The sequence below is a fragment of the Nycticebus coucang genome, chromosome 10 (genome assembly GCF_027406575.1).
Source record: "Nycticebus coucang isolate mNycCou1 chromosome 10, mNycCou1.pri, whole genome shotgun sequence".
NCBI classification, from domain to species: Eukaryota; Metazoa; Chordata; class Mammalia; order Primates; family Lorisidae; genus Nycticebus; species Nycticebus coucang.
The window spans coordinates 16,877,431-16,897,250 of record NC_069789.1 but is presented as its reverse complement, the minus strand read 5'-3'; the positions used below and the strand labels follow the sequence as shown (position 1 = coordinate 16,897,250).

The 19,820-nt window shown below is 38.2% G+C and overlaps 1 protein-coding gene and 1 pseudogene across 1 annotated transcript in view; both read right to left on the bottom strand.

The window, feature by feature from the left end:
• Positions 1–9,187: 9,187 nt before the first annotated feature.
• On the bottom strand, positions 9,188–11,706 carry LOC128596951 (14-3-3 protein eta-like; annotated as a pseudogene).
• A 398-nt stretch (positions 11,707–12,104) lies between these two features.
• Positions 12,105–19,820, bottom strand: part of TSNAX (translin associated factor X) — a 34,318-nt gene continuing 26,602 nt past the window's right edge. Inside the window, exons 5-6 of the mRNA XM_053606706.1 lie at positions 17,571–17,698; positions 12,105–14,001 (exon numbers count right to left, since the gene is read on the bottom strand). Of these exons, the coding sequence (XP_053462681.1) occupies positions 13,624–14,001; positions 17,571–17,698 (506 nt within the window). The 3' untranslated portion in view covers positions 12,105–13,623. The remainder of the gene's footprint in view (positions 14,002–17,570; positions 17,699–19,820) is intronic.

Below are 19,820 nucleotides of genomic sequence, written 5' to 3'. Positions count from 1 at the left end.
TACAGAAGTTAAACTCATCCCTGTATTTTGATCTTATGTCCTACAACCTTGCTTAGTATAATATTAATCTTCATCCTTTGGATATATGGGTCATTATGCAAGTTTTGTGATACACACAAATCAAGAAACGTAAAATCAGTTTGGACAGAAACAAATGAAGTGCTCCCAGGAACACTCATAAACCAAGCAAGTTGGAACTTGCATGGGTGAATCAGAAAGGATGTTGTCAACTCTATTTCTTGGAAGTGAAATAATGGACCATAACACCTCTGCCTCAAAACTTTCATAGTGATCTTATACATCTTTCACGTGATGTATAAAATCACATTATCGCCAAATAGAGAGAGTTTTACTTCTTTCTTTTCAGTATGAATGATCTTTCTTTCTTTTTCTTGCCTAACTGCCCTGGCCAACCTCTATTACAGTGTTGAATAAAATTGGGAATGCTCATCTTGTTTCTCATTTCAGAAGGAAAGCTTTCAGTCTTTCTCCATTAATAACTATTTTAGCTGTGGGCTTTTTAAATGCCCTCTATCAAACTGAGGAACTTCCCTTCTGAGTATGTTAATTATGAAAGAGTGGGTGGATTTTGTTAATTTACTTGTGACTATTGAGATGACATTTTTCCTCTTCATACTATTAAGATGATGCATTATATGTAAAGCACTACATCACACATCACATATACATTATATATTGATTTTCATATGTTGAACTAATCTTGCATTCCTGAAGTGAAATCCTTGTGGACAAAATATAATTTTTTTTTAAATTTGTGGCTAATTTGGTTTGCTTAGTATTTTGTTAAGGGATACTGGTTGGTAGGTTTTTTTGTGGTATCTCTGTCTTTGGCATGAGGGCAATACTGACTTTACAGAATGAGTTAGAAAGTGTTACCTACTAACTTTAAATTTTTTAGCGTATTTAGCAGGCTCAGGCCAGGTTTGAATCTGCCACCCCTGCTACATGGGGCCGGCACTCTAACCACTGAGCAACAGGTGCCCACCTACCCACTGTTTTTAAAAAGAATTTGAGGACTGGTGTTGATTCTTTTTTAAATATTTGATTAAAATTCAAAAGTGACACCATCTGGTCCTAAGCTTTCCTTCATTTAAAGTTTTTGGATTAGTAACTCAATCTCTTATACATCTATTCAGATTTTCAACTTTTTGAGTCAGTTTTGGTAGCTTGCATGTTTCTAGAAATATGTCTGTTTCATCTAGGTTACATAATTTATTAGCATGTACCTGTTCTTAGTAGGCCCTTATAATTTTTTATCTCTGTATGATTGTTAGTGATATTCACTCTTTCACTCCTGACTTTAGTAATTTAAATCTTTTTCCTTGATTGGTTTAGCCAAAGTTTTGTTAACTCTGTTGATCTTGTCAAAGAATCAACTTTTGTGTTAACATTCTTTTCTATTCTGTATTTCATATTTCCACTCAAATCTTTATTATTTTTATGGTTTAGTTTACTCCTCTAATTTCCTAAGATTGAAGTTTAGGCTATTGCTTTGAGGTCTTCTCTGTAATTATAGGCATTTAAAGCCATAAATTTCTGAGCACTGCTTCACTACATCTCATAAATTATATCTCATGTTTCTGTTTTCATCTGTCTCAAAGTATTTTCTAATTTCCCTGTGATTTCACTTTTTTTTTTGCAGTTTTTGGCCAGGGCTGGGTTTGAACCCACCAACTCCGGCATATGGGGCTGACGCCTTACTCCTTTGAGCCACAGGCACCACCCCTGTGATTTCACCTTTTACAAACTGGTTACTTAGGAATATGTTGCTTAATTTCCGTGTATTAGTGAATTTTCCTTGTTACTGATTTCTAGTTTCACTCCAGTGTGGTCAGAGAGTATATTGTGTATGAGTTCAGTCTTTTTAAATTTATGGAGTCTTTTACGAAGAATGTTCTACATGAACTTGCCTCCAACTATTGCTGCTGAATGGGCTATTTCTCTTTTAATTCTGTCACATCTTGTTTTATGTATTTTGGGGTTCTGTTGTTAAGAGGTGTGTGTGTATACATAGTTATATATTCTTGATGAATTACCTTTTCTCCTATGATGTTGTCTCTAGCAAAAAAAAATTTTTTTCTTAAGGTCAATTTTTGCTGTATTAGTATAGCCACTCTCTTTTGGTTGTTGGTTGCATGGGTTCTTTTCCTGGGTAGAGTGCCATGGCGTAAGACCAGATCACAGAAACCTCAGCATCTTGGGCTCAAGAGATCCTCTTGCCTCAGCCTCCTGAGCAGCTGTGACTATAGGCACTCACCATGATACCTGACTAGTTTTTGTATTTTTAGTAGAGTCGGGGGTCTCACTCTTGCTCAGCCTTGGTTTCAAACTCCTGAGCTCAAGGGATCCTCCTGTCTCAGCCTCTCAGAGTGCGGGGATTACAGGCGTGAGCACTGCATCTGGCCTGCATGAATCTTTTTCTATCCTTTTACTTTCAATCTATTGGTGCCTCTAAATCCAAATTGAGTCTCTATTATGTATTTATTTATTTATTGAGGCCGAGTCTCACTTTGTCACCCTTGGTAGAGTGCCATGGTGTCACAGCTCAAAGCAACCTCAAACTCTCAAGACTTAAGAAATTCTCTTGCCTCAGCCTCCCAAGTAGCTGGGACTACAGGCACTCCCCACAACACCTGGCTATTTTTAGAGATTAGGTCCTGCTCTGGCTCAGGCTGGTCTTGAACCTTTGAGATCAGGCAATCCACCTGCCTTGGCCTCCCTGTGTGCTAGGATTATAGGCTGAGCCCCTGCTCCTGGCCTAAAATGAATCCTTAATAGAGTAAAACGTTTAGATCAAGTTTTAAAATTCCTTCTGCCAATATCTGACTTAAATAGCACCTTTCTTTGATGCATCTTCAAAAAGCCCCAGGCTATTGCTGGGCATGGTGGCTCACGGCTGTAATCCCAGCACTGTGGGAGGCTGAGCTCAGGACTTTGAGACTCGGCTGAGCGACAGTGAGACCCCGACTCATGAAAAAAATGGAAAAACTCAGCTGGGTGGGCGACCAGCCAGAGTCTGAGGTTGCAGTGAGCTACCACGCCCACTGCACTCTGTTCAAGGGCATAGGGTGTGACTCTGTCTCAAAAAAAAAAAAAGAAAAAAGGCAAAGAAAAAGCTCCAGGCTATCAATATATACTTTTTAAAAACCATTGATGTAATATATACAGGGAATTATAAAAGAAATAATCCAACTTTATTTCAGAATTGTCTGCGACTTGCCATTAGAGCTAGAACCAGTTTCTTTTTATACTGATGATAAAAAACATTACACAGATGCCACTATAGCAAGAATTTAAAAACAATCAGAATGTTTAGAGCCTGTCCCATCCTAGGGTAACACCCAGTGCGTTAGTGTGACAAGCACAGTGCAATCCTAGGGGAGGAACGGTAGGTAACAGCTCATCTGTGGTGGATACTGCTCCTATCTGCCTAATGGTCATTTCCCCTCTAACAGCACAGCCCTGATTCAGTTTTCTGTGTTTGCTCTTCTCCTCTCAATTTATGTATTAAGGTGGATATTCTCCTTTCCAGGAACTGGTTTGGAGGGATGGGTATGTTAACCACTCAAAAAAAAGACCAAGGAAATCTACCTTTTTGTTAAACAGCATCAATTTTTTTTTTGATACCTGAAAATGCAGCAACAATCCTGCCATCATAAAAGTAGTGGATCTGAAATGTAGAAAAAGAAGGAAGACTACCCAACACGTTCTATGAAGCAAACATCACCCTGATCCCCAAACCAGGAAAAGACCCAACAAGAAAAGAAAATTATAGACCAATATCACTAATGAATATAGATGCAAAAATATTTAACAAGATCCTAACAAACAGAATCCAGCAACACATCAAACAAATTATACAACATGACCAAGTCGGTTTTATCCCAGGGTCTCAAGGCTGGTTCAATACACGTAAATCTATAATTCAGCACATAAACAAATTAAAAAACAAAGACCATATGATTCTCTCAATTGATGCAGAAAAAGCTTTTGATAATATCCAGCATCGCTTCATGATCAGAACACTTAAGAAAATTGGTATAGAAGGGACATTTCTCAAACTGATAGAGGCCATCTACAGCAAACCCGCAGCCAATATCGTATTGAATGGAGTTAAATTGGAATCATTTCCACTTAGATCAGGAACCAGACAAGGTTGCCCATTGTCTCCACTGCTCTTTAACATTGTAATGGAAGTTTTAGCCATTGCAATTAGGGAAGAAAAGGCGATCAAGGGTATTCATGTAGGGTCAGAAGAGATCAAACTTTCGCTCTTCGAAGATGGTATGACTATATATCTGGAAAATACCAGGGATTCTACTACAAAACTCTTAGAAGTGATCAAGGAATACAGCAGCGTCTCAGGTTACAAAATCAACATTCATAAATCGGTAGCCTTTATATACACCAACAACAGTCAAATTGAAAAAGCAGTTAAGGACTCTATCCCATTCACAGTAGTGCCAAAGAAGATGGAATATTTGGGAATTTACCTAACAAAAGACGTGAAAGATCTCTATAAAGTGAACTATGAAACTCTAAGAAAAGAAATAGCTGAAAATGTTAACAAATGGAAAAACATACCATGCTCATGGCTAGGAAGAATCAACATTATCAAAATGTCCATACTACCCAAAGCAATATATAATTTCAACGCACTCCCTATTAAAGCTCCACTGTCATATTTTAAAGATCTTGAAAAAACATTACTTCGTTTTATATGGAATCAGAAAAAACCTCGAATAGCCAAGACATTACTCAGAAATAAAAACAAAACAGGAGGAATCACACTACCAGACCTCAGACTTTACTACAAATCGATAGTGATCAAAACAGCATGGTATTGGCACAAAAACAGAGAAGTAGATATCTGGAACAGAATAGAGAACCAAGAGATGAATCCAGCTACTTACCGCTATTTGATTTTTGACAAGCCAATTAAAAACATTCAGTGGGGAAAAGATTCCCTATTTAACAAATGGTGCTGGGTGAACTGGATGGCAACCTGTAGAAGACTGAAACTGGACCCACACCTTTCACCATTAACTAAGATAGACTCTCACTGGATTAAAGATTTAAACTTAAGACATGAAACTATAAAAATACTAGAGGAGAATGCAGGGAAAACCCTTGAAGAAATTGGTCTGGGTGAGTATTTCATGAGGAGAACCCCCCGGGCAATTGAAGCAGCTTCAAAAATACACTACTGGGACTTGATCAAACTAAAAAGCTTCTGCACAGCTAAGAACACAGTAAGCAGAGCAAGCAGACAGCCCTCAGAATGGGAGAAGATATTTGCTGGGTATATCTCTGACAAAGGTTTAATAACCAGAATCCACAGAGAACTCAAACGCATCAGCAAGAAAAAAACAAGGGATCCCATCGCAGGCTGGGCAAGGGATTTGAAGAGAAACTTCTCTGAAGAAGACAGGCGCACGGCCTTCAGACATATGAAAAAATGCTCATCATCTTTAATCATCAGAGAAATGCAAATCAAAACTACTTTGAGATATCATCTAACTCCAATGAGACTAGCCTATATCACAAAATCTCAAGACCAGAGATGTTGGCGTGGATGCGGAGAAAAGGGAACACTTCTGCACTGCTGGTGGGAATGCAAATTAATTCATTCCTTTTGGAAAGATATATGGAGAACACTCAGAGATCTAAAAATAGATCTGCCATTCAATCCTGTAATTCCTCTGCTGGGCATATACCCAGAAGATCAAAAATCACAACATAACAAAGATATTTGTACCAGAATGTTTATTGCAGCCCAATTCATAATAGCTAAGTCATGGAAAAAGCCCAAGTGCCCATCGATCCACGAATGGATTAATAAATTGTGGTATATGTATACCATGGAATACTATGCAGCCTTAAAGAAAGATGGAGACTTTACCTCTTTCATGTTTACATGGATGGAGCTGGAACATATTCTTCTTAGTAAAGTATCCCAAGAATGGAAGAAAAAATACCCAATGTACACAGCCCTACTATGAAACTAATTTGGGACTCTCACATGAAAGCTATAACCCAGCTACAACTTAACAATAGGGGGAAGTGGGAAAGGGGGGGGTGGGTAGAGGGAGGGGAATCGGTGGGATCACACCTGTGGTGCATATTACAGGGGTATTTGCGAAACTTGGTAAATGTAGAATGTAAATGTTTTGGCACAGTAACTGAGATAACGCCGGAAAGGCTATGTTAACCACTGTGATAAAAATGTGTCAAATGGTTTATGAAGTGAGTGTATGATGCCCCATAATCATATCAATGTATACAGTTATGATTTAATAAAAAAAAATATATAAAAAAAAATAAAAAAAATAAACTAACTTCTGACATCAAAAAAAAAAAAGAGGTAAAACCTTGCCCTATCTTCGAAAAAAAAAAAAAAAAAGAAAATTGGTATAGAAGGGACATTTCTCAAACTGATAGAGGCCATCTACAGCAAACCCGCAGCCAATATCGTATTGAATGGAGTTAAATTGGAATCATTTCCACTTAGATCAGGAACCAGACAAGGTTGCCCATTGTCTCCACTGCTCTTTAACATTGTAATGGAAGTTTTAGCCATTGCAATTAGGGAAGAAAAGGCGATCAAGGGTATTCATGTAGGGTCAGAAGAGATCAAACTTTCGCTCTTCGCAGATGGTATGACTATATATCTGGAAAATACCAGGGATTCTACTACAAAACTCTTAGAAGTGATCAAGGAATACAGCAGCGTCTCAGGTTACAAAATCAACATTCATAAATCGGTAGCCTTTATATATACCAACAATAGTCAAGCTGAAAAAACAGTTAAGGACTCTATTCCATTCACAGTAGTGCCAAAGAAGATGAAATATTAGGGAGTTTATCTAACAAAGGACGTCAAAGACGTCTATAAAGAGAACTATGAAACTCTAAGAAAAGAAATAGCTGAAAATGTTAACAAATGGAAAAACATACCATGCTCAAGGCTGGGAAGAATCAACATTGTTAAAATGTCTATACTACCCAAAGCAATATACAATTTCAATGCAATCCCTATTAAAGCTCCACTGTCATACTTTAAAGATCTTGAAAAAATAATACTTCGTTTTATATGGCAAGACATTACTCAGAAATAAAAACAAAGCAGGAGGAATCACGCTACCAGACCTCAGACTATACTATAAATCGATAGTGATCAAAACAGCATGGTACTGGCACAAAAACAGAGAAGTAGATGTCTGGAACAGAATAGAGAACCAAGAGATGAATTCAGCTACTTACTGTTATTTGATCTTTGACAAGCCAATTAAAAACATTCAGTGGGGAAAAGATTCCCTATTTAACAAATGGTGCTGGGTGAACTGGCTGGCAACCTGTAGAAGACTGAAACTGGACCCACACCTTTCACCATTAATTAAGATAGACTCTCACTGGATTAAAGATTTAAACTTAAGACATGAAACCATAAAAATACTAGAAGAGAGTGCAGGGAAAAAAACCCTTGAAGAAATTGGTCTGGGCGAGTATTTTATGAGGACCCCCTCCCCACCCGGGGCAATTGAAGAAGCTTCAAAAATACACTACTGGGGCCTGATCAAACTAAAAAGCTTCTGCACAGGCAAGAACACAGTAAATAAAGCAAGCAAACAGCCATCAGAATGGGAGAAGATATTTGCAGGTTATGTCTCCGACAAAGGTTTAATAACCAGAATCCAGAGAACTCAAACGTATAAGCAAGAGAAGAACAAGTGATCCCATCGCAGGCTGGGCTAGGGACTTGAAGAGAAACTTCTCTGAAGAAGACAGGCGCATGGCCTACAGACCCATGAAAAAATGCTCATCATCTTGAATAATCAGAGAAATGCAAATCAAAACTACTTTGAGATATCATCTAACTCTAGTAAGATTAGCCCATATCACAAAATCCCAAGACCAGAGATGTTGGCATGGATGTGGAGAAAAGGGAACACTTTTACACTGCTGGTGGGAATGCAAATTAATACATTCCTTTTGGAAGATGTTTGGAGAACACTTAAGAGATCTAAAAATAGATCTGTCACTCAATCCTATAATTCCTCTACTAGGCATATACCTAGAAGACCAAAAATCACATTATAACGATATTTATACCAGAATGTTTATTGTAGCCCAATTCATAACTGCTTTTTTCATGGAAAAAGTGCAAGTGCCCATCGATCCACGAATGGATTAAATTGTGGTATATGTACACCATGGAATATTATGCAGCCTTAAAGAAAGATGGAGACTTTACCTCTTTCATGTTTACATGGATGGAGCTGGAACATATTCTTCTTAGTAAAGCATCTCAAGAATGGAAGAAAAAGTATCCAATGTACTTGGCCCTACTATGAAACTAATTTATGGTTTTCACATGAAAGTTATAACCCAGTTATAACCTAAGAATAGGGGGAAGAGGGGAAGGGAGAAAAGGAGGGGAGGGAGGGGGGAGGACGGGCAGAGGGAGGGTGATTGGTGGGATTACACCTGTGGTGCATCTTACAAGGGTGTATGTGAAACTTAGTAAATGTAGAATGTAAATGTCTTAACACAATAACTAAGAAAATGCCAGGAAGGCTATGTTCAGCAGTGTGATGAAAATGTGTCAAATGGTCTATAAAACCAGTGTATGGTGCCCCATGATTGCATTAATGTACACAGCTATGATTTAATAATAATAATAAAAAAGAGTAGTGGCTCTTAAAAAAAGTATAATGACGACAGCAGAAATAAAGGGCTGTGGGTCCTGCATGACATCACTGAGCTCCCGAGTTACTGACCTGGAAACCCTTTCTCTCTCTGGACTTAACAAATTAATAAATCTCCATACTAAGCTAGTGTCTATTAAGGTCTCTTGTTTCGACCGTCTACAACAGTTTTATTAAGTATTTATCAATGTGATCAAATAATAAGCTTATCTTCACTACCGTAATAATTTATTCAAAAGGCTTTAGTTTTAAAACCCTTTCCAATCCAATTTTTCTCCCACCCACACCCATTTATCCTATTTATCCAATAGGATAAATAAATATCCTATTTATTGTGGATAGGAAAGAGTTTGGTGGATTACTTGTAATTATCCTACAGTTTTAAAAGAGAAAAACATAAAAATGAACTCATTTGATGATTTTATTATCTATTACAGGGTATATAAAATAAAGATTTTTTAAACTTTGTTCATCATTTTTTGTGTGTGATACTTCTTGAAGCCATCTCCAGGATGAAGTCCAGGCTTCCTCTTGCATGTCTCACAGTAGAAAATGGTTTCTTTCCTTCCACCGTTCTCATTTCTCTGCTGCAAATCATGCGATTTTTGGTAATTTTTTTTTCATTTTGCATTATAAAATGTATCTTCCCTATTTGCCTTTCCTCAATGTGAGAAGATGGTCTTCCCCTTTCTTGAGTTTCCTCACATTGCTCACAAGCTGAGTGATGAGATTTCTCGTGTAAGAAAGGTTATGTCGACACTTCTCCACTCTCCTTTTCTAAAGAGTAAAGGATGTAAGCTGTTCACAAGTGCATTTCCATCAGCCAGAATATTTTTTCCCACCATTTGCAGAATCTCCTTACAAATCTGTAACATCCACAGTACTAATCAGCTTGTCTACTCCTCCCATAAACTTTGTATATTCTAAAATAACCGTTGTTTTTTAAACTGAACACGTTTCCTCCTGTAACCTGTGATCAACTGTGAGGACCAAAGAATATCCTCAGCATTGTCACTGAACTCTTATCATGGAATGAGAAGCATATCATTTTCATATCACATTGATAGGTACATAATTCATATTCCTGAGGTTTCTTTTTCTTTTTAATTCCCCCAAAGCAGCATTTATTTACCCACTGAATTCTAAAATATTTATTTTAGAAGTCTGGCATTTCATTAATTACTCATCAGGATTGACATGGGCTGACACACCTGTCAGGATACAGGAGGACAATAGCCAAAGACTGACAAAAATTAAATACATGGTTCTTAAACCCAATAAAAAAAAAAGTTACAAATACCAAAACTTCAGATTCATTGCACTGAAAAAATTTGTGCACATGGTAATTTAAAGAGCCCAAACAAGGTGCTACTGAAACCTCAGCTTAAACAGTTTATTACAAAGCTGATAGAAAGGAGCAAGTTGTCCCTCCGTATCAGCTTCTCTTAACAGTTTTCCATGAGCTGAAAAAACAGGTGGGAGGGGTGAACACATCTTTGCATGCACAAGATATACTGCTTGACAAAGCACTTATCATGCTGTTTCAAGTGGATCTTTTAAATATCAACTGCAGTGCTGGCTGTTCTTTCTAATCGTTCCCATTATTTTCACCTAGACTTCCCTAGATTAACAGGCATAGTAAAATGTCTCCTTCAGAATGCACTTCTCTGCACAATTCAAATGCTCATGATTTATGAAACTGCTTTCCAAGGGACAGGAGAGCAGATCTGAGTGGCTGTGCTGCCAATACAGACAGGTTTATTTAGCCCTAGATATTTAGTGATTGTGGCAAGGAAGAATTGGTGATGATGGGTGTTAGGTGAAAGAAAGATGAGGGATCCGAAGGATCTTCAGTTGCCTTCTCCAGCTTCTTCATCCTGCTGGCCGCTTATCCAGAGGGAAAGGTTGTCTTGCAGCAATTGTATGAGGAGTGCGGAGTCCCTATAGCAGTGTTTTTGATAGCACACTTAAACCTACAATTGAACTTCCACAGCACATTTAAATTACGTTGATCAAAAAGAGTTAAAAGACTGGACATACTTACTGAGCTCTGAACTTCTTCCCAAAATAACTGAATGAATGAATGACCTTTAAAAATTTTCACGGCATACCAAAGATCCTCACAGCACACTGGCTGAAAATCACTGCCTTACAGGAATCCTTGTTTACTATGTCCAGCTCAGCAATGGCACCATGGAAGGCTCCTTTAGCTAAGAGGCCTGCTTGCTCAGGTGCATTCTGGATCTCATAGAACATGGAGAAGCTGAGGGCCAGCACCAGCCAGATGGGGTATGTCAGTGCATTTGCTCTTTGGTGAATTCAAAGGCTTCCATGTAGGCAGCGTCAGAAGCTTAGACCACAGTTTTTCTTCTCCCCAGAAGATACCTCTGCCAGGGAGCGGTAATCACCTTTCATTTTCAGGTAAAACACCTTGCTCACATACTGGAAATCACTGTAGTTCTTGATGAGGAACTTCATTGCACACTATCTCCAGCTCCTTCTCAATCTTCTCCCAGTAAACTTTCTCCATTTTCATTTCCATCAGCCATGGTTTTCTGCTCACTGCTCTTAGTGACCCTCCATCTAATCCCCTCACACCAGTCACATTCTCATGGGCCAGAGAGAGATTTCAATCTTCACCGGAAAGAAGTTCATGCTCTGTCTGCCCAGCCAGCTGCACCCACTGCAGCAGCTGCTCCCTCACTGCTGGCTCATTAGCCTGGTCCCAGGTCGCCACTGAGCACGCACACTGGCTGGCTGGCCTGCGGCTGTTGCAAACTACAAGCAATTTCACAGCTCCTACCCTCTTGCTGCCCAGCCCCTAGCGCTATCCTGAAGATTTTCAGATCACTTGGAAAATTGTTCCTAGAACCCATAACTGTTCCTGATATATGTATTTTCATTTTATGCAATTCACAACAAATCAGAGAGCTTATGTAGAACCTATCAATGTACATGTGACAGCTCGAACCACTTGCATGTGCTTGAAAAATCTGTGCCAAATGAATCAGGACAAATAAGACTTTCTGGCTTGTCTTGCCATAATAGGGAATGTGAGAAAACATATAACCATTTTCTATATCACACAGGCAAAAAATTCATAGGTCCCACTTCGTGAAAAAAAGACAACCAAAAAAAAATGTGTCAGGTGTCTTCCCCCATCAGAGTGGAAGCAGAAAACCATTATGTCAGACCATTATGTCAGACATAGGATCGAAAAGGCTTAAACATCTCGAAAACAGTCAACAATCCTTTTTTTTTACTTAGAACATTATAAATTAAATGGCAGAAGGAACAAAAAATATGTATTGAGAATGACTATTTCAGCAGTGTACCTAGAACAGGAAAATAAAATTCACCATACTCAAAGAAACATAATTTATTACGCATGTACACGTTTATTTTCCTTTAGGTGATTTTTTTGGAAAATTACACTTTCAAAGAATCAGCCCTTACAAACAGAGCTAATCTTTCCAAAAATGAAATCTAGTGTCCAGATTCTCGAAACTCACAAAAGCAACTGGAAAGTCTGGTTGTCCGCCAATGGTGTTATACTCAAGTCAGTTTCACATCAAAATGATAATCTACAGCTAATGTCATTAGTCAAATTCCACTTCTAAATATTACTAGAGACTACCTTGTTATTCTCAATTGTGTTGACAGTTATCTTACTGCTGAATTATACATTATAATTTTTTCTTTGGCAACTTTCATTTATTAATTACCACAATGGGACACCTATAAAGATTTGTGTTAACTTAGTACTTCAAAACTTCATCATTTAAATGTAATTTGTGATAGATGCTACAATAGGAAAGCCTCTAAACATGCCTAAGAACAACAACAACAAATTGCTAAATAGGGTGGCGCCTGTGGCCCCATATACCGAGGGTGGCGGGTTCAAACCCAGCCCCTGCCAAACCACAACAAAAAAATAGCCGGGCGTTGTGGCGGGCGCCTGTAGTCCCAGCTGCTCCAGAGGCTGAGGCAAGAGAATCACGTAAGCCCAAGAGCTGGAGGTTGCTGTGAGCTGTGTAATGCCACGGCACTCTACTGAGGGCAGTAAAGTGAGACTCTGTCTCTATTAAAAAAAAAAAAAAAAAAAAAAAAAATTGCTAAATAATCACTACTAAAAGCTTTTCAGTTGTTATATACAAGTATATAATTCAGCTCAACTTTACCAGTGAAAATATTACAGTTAGAAGCTCTGCTATGACAAGGGACAACAAAAAAAAAAAAAAAAGAAGAAAATAACATAAGTAACATCAGGGTATCTGTCAATTTTTCTGGAAGGTTGTTTCATATAAATTTAAAATGACCTAAAATTGGCCAAAATATAATGTGAATTTTCACTATCATACCTCATAAACTTGCACCTAAAATATATTGACAGATTATTAATTTTTAATTCTTATTCCATAGACTAAGCCTTGGCACAATAGTAACAAGAAATTTAAACTGGAAGCAAAAGTCCAGAAATGTAACTAAAAAATTTTTTCTCTATGTAACAAAATCATCGACTTAAATTATAAGTGGCTTCCACTAAAAATTACCACTCCAAAATTCACAAGAAGTAAATTAATATAGATATGGCATAAAGTGCATTCTGAAATATGTAGTATGTTCACATTACAAAGATAAATGATGAAGGTTAACCAGCAAAAAATTCAAATAGGTAAGTCGGCAAATGTTTGTATGTAGACTTTCATGAATAAACTACAAGAAATGATTCAGTTGGATAATTTTATATACAGCTTGTATACAATTTAAAACAAGTACAACTGAAAATGTTTCTATGTAAAAGCTACAATAAAGTCAGATGAAATACTAAACAACAGTCTTATAAATTGGTCTCTCTTAGGAGTTCTCAGAAGAATAACTGAGTAACGTTATTCTAAGAAATGCCCTCTTCTTGATCAATCATTTCTGTTTTAACTGAAAACACATCTGCCAGCATATGCTTTGGAATTTCTGAACCTCTGACTTTCAAAGCATAACAAGCATTCTCCACTTTGGCCAGACTCTGTTTCAAGGTATACAGCTTTTTAGAAACCTCATATGGTCCAGTGTTGCCAATGAATGAAAATCCATCATAAACCTGTCGTAAAAACTGGCTCACTTCAAAGGGGGTGTCGATGTCGCCATTCCCCACACTGTTAATACACATCCGCATCAATTCTCCAGTTAAATCAGCCACTCCCAGAAGGTAATCCACAGGTGTGACTTTCAGGCTCCAAGTGCCAAACTGCTTCTCCTGTGCATCAGAAGAGGGCTGGTAAAAAAGAAAAACACACACACAAAGGAAATGCACTGTGAAAAAGAGTGAAATGGCATGTATCACACTGATTATAAAGTACACAATCAAAAGCAGATTCATACTTTCTCTAAGTAAACAACCGTTTTGCTTAATAACCATTTGGGATATTACAAGAGGAATTTATGCCCTAGGTAGGGAGTTGAATCAGATGACTCCAAGATACTTTGGAGTCACAGCTCACAGCAACCTCAAACTCTTGGACTTAAGTGATTCTCTTGCCTCAGCCTCCCAAGTAGTTGGGATTACAGGCGCCCGCCACAACACTCGGCTATTTTTATTTTTTGGTTGTAGTTGTCATTGCTGTTTGGCAGGCCTGGGCTGGATTTGAACCCGCCAGCTCCGGTGTATGTGGCTGGCACCCTAGCCGCTGAGCTACAGGTGCCAAGCCAGACTTCAAGATACTTTTGAAATCTAATACTGCATCATCTTAAAACCATTTCCAGCTTCACTTGACATACAAGACTTAATGACTCTGTCACATGACAATCACAAGGCTCTCCAAGTTTGTGATCCTAAGTCATTTAGTCCCTTTCTGGCCTCTTGTCCATCCCCACTCATCACTGCTGACCATCACAGTTTATTATATCTCACTGCATCCTGGATTCCCGGAGACTCCTATTTTTCCTACTATACCAACAGAATCCTGAATTAATATGAAAATCTACTTGTTAGTCCTTTATTCAGTAATCACCACTATACAGCTTGAACTGCTACAAATTACTCAACAATCCTTTTAAATATTCTTAGATGGTTCTCTCTACAATCTCTTCAAACACTACTCTAAACCTTCACCTGTCTGTTCAGTCCCTACTCAATCGCAAACCTCTTCATTGTCAGTAGACAATCTTGCCTAATTTCACTGACCTGGTCATTTGCCAGATCACCTAGAACAATCTCTCTCAATTACCTTTATCCCTACAAAAAACAAAACAAACAAACAAAAAAAAAAAAACAAAAAAAAATACCTTATTTATATCCACAAACATCTTTACCTTCTTTTTTGTTTGTTGTTGTTGTTGCTAAGACAGAGTCCCACCCTATGCCCCCGAGCAGAGTGCAGCAACCTCACTGCAACCTCAGACTCAGGCTGTGGGCATCCCACTGCCTCAGCCTCCAGAAGCTGCTGGAATTTCAAGTGCTCACCATGGAGCCCGGCTGGGTTTTTCCATTTTCTTCATGAGTCAACGGTCTCACTCTTGCTCAGGTGAGTCTCAAACTCCTGAGCTCAAGCAATTCTCCCTCCTCAGCCTCCCACAGTGCTGGGATTACAGGTGTGAGCCACCACACCCGGCTTTCCTTTCTATCTTCCAGTCTCAGATGATGAGCTGTCTGTCCTCTTGTGTGAGGTTAACTCTTCCAAATGACCTTGACCCAATCTCCTCCCATCTGTTCCAGGACCTTGCTTCATAAGTAGTATGCCCTTGGGCAAGTTATTTCATCTTTCTAAACCTCAGTTTCCGCATCTGTAAAATGGGGTACCTACCTCAGAGGTTTAAGGATTACATGAGATAACATTTACCAAGTTCTTGGCATAATGTCTGACACAAAGTAAACAATGAATAAATGTTAGGGGCTATCCTGACAACAACCATCGTATGTATCTCTTGCCACATCAGTTTCTCTCTATTGGCTTCTTTCTGATAGAGACAAAGTCTACATTGTTTTTAACAGATTATATGTTTAAAAGACTAGATGAAGCTGCATTACAGGACACTTGGGTAGGGGCAATTGCAGAAGTGTTCAGTAGGAACCGTGTTATGTTTCTGAGGAACTAAAGAGGTATTCTGAGTAAAGTAAGGAGTAGTACAGGATAAGACTAGGGAGACAGTTTTATTAGGATCACTCTGGTTGCTGTGCATCCAATGTATGAATCCCAATACTGTTTGGATTTTTCAGAGATCATCTGGTTCAATGCCCTCAACACAGAGCATATAAAATGAGGTCCAAGAATCATCACAGGTCACGTGGCTGGTTACTGGCACTAGGTGTTTCTATTCTGTTTTTCTGGGTTTGATTTCTCCATAATAAAAAGGTTTTTAAGAATGAAATGTTTTTGACAATATTCTCAATAGGAAAGTCAGATAAAGTACCTTTCCCTACCAAATTCCCAGAATTTTCAGCACCAAACATCAAAAATCTTTTTAGCACTAAAAGGAAAAACTGCCTCCGAGGGTTGTCTTCATTAGATATCACAGCACCATAATCTTAGAATAATTTAGTATATAAATTCTGAAAATAGTCCATTTACTCTCAGTTTTCTGGCCTCTTTCCCAATATTTTCATTTCGATGTAGAGGAAATTTGGAAGGAAGATGTGGTCACTTCCCTAACGTTATTTAAGCAGCAGGGTCAAATAGACTTCACTTTATTTCTTCCTATAATTCAATCTACACTAGATGAATCAAAAATATGAAGGAGTTTTACTTCTCAAAATGGATTTTCCTCCTTAACAAACTTCATATAACTTAAAAAGTTGAGAAAATAACACGTCTTCCATAAAGTAAGTTACGCTTGTCGTGCCAAATTAGTCTTTTGTAATATTAGCATTTTAGTCAACATTTAAAAAAATGCTATTTCTATAGCTTCTTCCACCTCCTGCCTACCTATTCTGAATCTGTGAGTGGTGTTTTAAAAAATAATTTTAAAAAAGAAAAAAAATTTGAAAAGGAAAAATTATTTAATGTTATCTTTAAGTGTACTGGTATCAAATACTCAACATAGCTCATCTCATTGCCTGAATGTTAATCTTGAAACTCAGAAGGAAAAAACAGTATTTGCTTAAAAGTCAAACTGCAGAAGTTTCTCTAAATTCAGAAAAGCAACATAAATTTCATATACAAGCATTATGAATTGAGTAAGTGATTAACAGACCAGCTGTCACTACCCAACAACCACTTTACAACAATCAACCCCTGAGCACTTATGTGTCAAATGCTATCCACTGCCTAACTGAAAATCTATAATCCAAATCCTCCAAAATGACCCTCTGAAGCAGGTACCCGACGTGAGGGATCGCTGGGTTGCACTTTGAGAAGCACCGGCAGAGTGGGTGAGGGTATAGATTTGGATTCAAGTAGTACCTGTTTCAAATCTTAGCTCTGCCAACTATTTAGTTGTGTGGTTTCTGGTAAGTTACTCAAACTCTCTAAAGGCCTGTTTCTTTCTCTATAAAACAGGGATGCTAATTCTTACCTCACGAGGTTAATACAAAGATTAAATGATTAAACAAGATAGTGCTTATAAAAGGCACACAAAAAGTACACAGTAAAACAAAAAGAGCAGTTAAGAGTAATCATTCAGTAGTGCTAAAGGTAAAGAGCATTACCTACTCTGATTATTCTTGTTCTACCTACTAACTGAAATATTTAAAAAGACTATTTTCCTAGAACCTATGAAACCACACTTTAGAAAAAATATTCCTATCTCAATCTTTTTAGCATTATTATTTAGCAGTAAATAAATCTCTAATGATTATTATAGTATTATGTAAATTATACAATATGAAAAGTGATTTTAAATTCTCACAGTCTTATTTTCTTTCCCATTGTCTTCAGTTGTAAATATCAATTGCTTATTAATTTCATCCATACTGATTAATGATCGTGTTTTGATGAAGTACTGAAAAGAGACAGCTTCCACATATTCTTGCAGTCCTGAAAAAACAAAGAAAATTACTAAGAACAAACACTAAATTAATAAAAATGGCATACTAAAACACTTCAAATTGACTATTACCTAGTTCAACAGAAGTTTAACAGATGCCTACTATGATGCTAGCATTGCACTAGAAACGGAAAAAACAAAGAATCACCTGGGACAGGCGGTGGGGACCAGCATTGGACATGGCAAACATTTTTGTGACAGCTCAAATAGATTTATTTCTTCTTTCTACAAGTTGTTAGTCTTAAAAATTTACTTTTCTATACAGAAATATCAAAGTTTTTTTAATTTTTTAAAAAATAAGTAATAAGAATTTAAGAAAAGGCTATTTCATAAATGACAGGCTTTAACAGAGATAATACAGATTACTTTTTGCTTCCTTAAGCAGCAAAATAATTATTCAATCAAATGAGACAAAATTAAGGATTATTCAGATCTTCGGGGTTTGTTTTTTTTTTTTATTTTTTTTTTTTAGAGATGAGGTTCTCACTCTGTTGCCCAGGTGTACAGTGGCATGACTATAGCTCACTGCAACCTTGAACTTCTGGGCTCAAACATGGATCTTTCTTAAAATTTTAACAGGCAGGGGCGGCGCCTGTGGCTCAGTGAGTAGGGCGCCGGCCCCATATGCCGAGGGTGGCGGGTTCAAACCCAGCCCCGGCCAAACTGCAACAAAAAAATAGCCAGGCGTTGTGGCGGGCGCCTGTAGTTCCAGCTGCTCGGGAGGCTGAGGCAGGAGAATCGCATAAGCCCAGGAGTTAGAGGTTGCTGTGAGCCGTGTGACGCCACGGCACTCTACCCGAGGGCAGTACAGTGAGACTCTGTCTCTACAAAAAAAAAAAAAAAATTTTAACAGGCAAAATCACTTTAAATAATGTAGATAAAAATGTCAAAATATTGTTTGTCTCTTCACACTTCAAAATGGATTTAAGAATAGACAATTTCTTCCTGCTTTAGCATTTCACATTAAAAAAAAAATACACACACACAGGACAGGTCGGGCTCAGTGGCTCACATCTGTAATCCTAGCACTCTGAGAGACTGAGGAGGCTTGGTGGACTGCGTGAGCTCAGGAGTTTGAGACCAGTCTGAGCATGAGTGAGACCCCAACTCTATTAAAAACAGAAAAACTAGCCGTGCATTGTGGCAGGTGCTTATAGTCCCTACCATTCAGGAGGCTGAGGAAAGATCACTTGCGCCCAAAAGTTTGAGGCGCAAACTCAGCACTCTACCCAGGGCAACAAAGTGAGATTTTGTCTCAAAACAAACAAACAAACAACAACAACCACACAACACAGTTGAATCAAAAGTAGACTTTGATAAAGATCAAAATAGTACTATAAGTATCTTCCAAGGTGTTTTTTTACACAGAGTTTTATTTTGTCACCCTCGGCAGAGCGCTGTGGCATCACAGCTCACAGCAACCCCCAGCTCTTGGGTTTAGGCAATTCTCTTGCCTCAGCCTCCTGAGTAGCTGGGACTACAGGTGCCCACCACAACACTCGGCCATTTTTTTGTTGTAGTTTGGCTGGAGCCGGGTTTGAACCGCCACCCTTGGTGTATGGGGCCGGCGCCCTACTCACTGAGCCACAGGCACTGCCCTTTTCCACATATTTTTAAAAAACTAAATTCTATGGCCACAATTCTCAAAATTGTTTTATTATACCTTAATCTATAAGAATATTTCTTAATTATCTTTATTGTCAGGTTAAGAAACTTAGGCTTTTCTCAGGCTTTGTTGTAAAAAATAACAAGAGGAAAATAAATTTCTGATGATGGAACGCTCAGAACTAAATAGGATCACTAGCATTTAAGTTGCTTCTCTGCTACTTATACAATTGCCCAATGTCTGACACTTCCAAGTGTGGGTAGCAGCCTTCCAAGTGTGGGTAGCAGCTCAATGTGGCCAGCAGCCTCTATTTTATCCCTGGGGCAGCTTCTTCACAGAAGCCTTGGGTGGAGAATTCCATGGCTTATCACCTCCCCATGCCCAGGTCCCCAGAGAGTTCCTTCAGTGCAGCCCCTCAGAGAACATCTCTGCCCATCCAATGGACCATGCTTGTATCTGTCCAGTAAGGTCTGGATCTGATCTTGTTGGGGTGATGTTACTTCCTT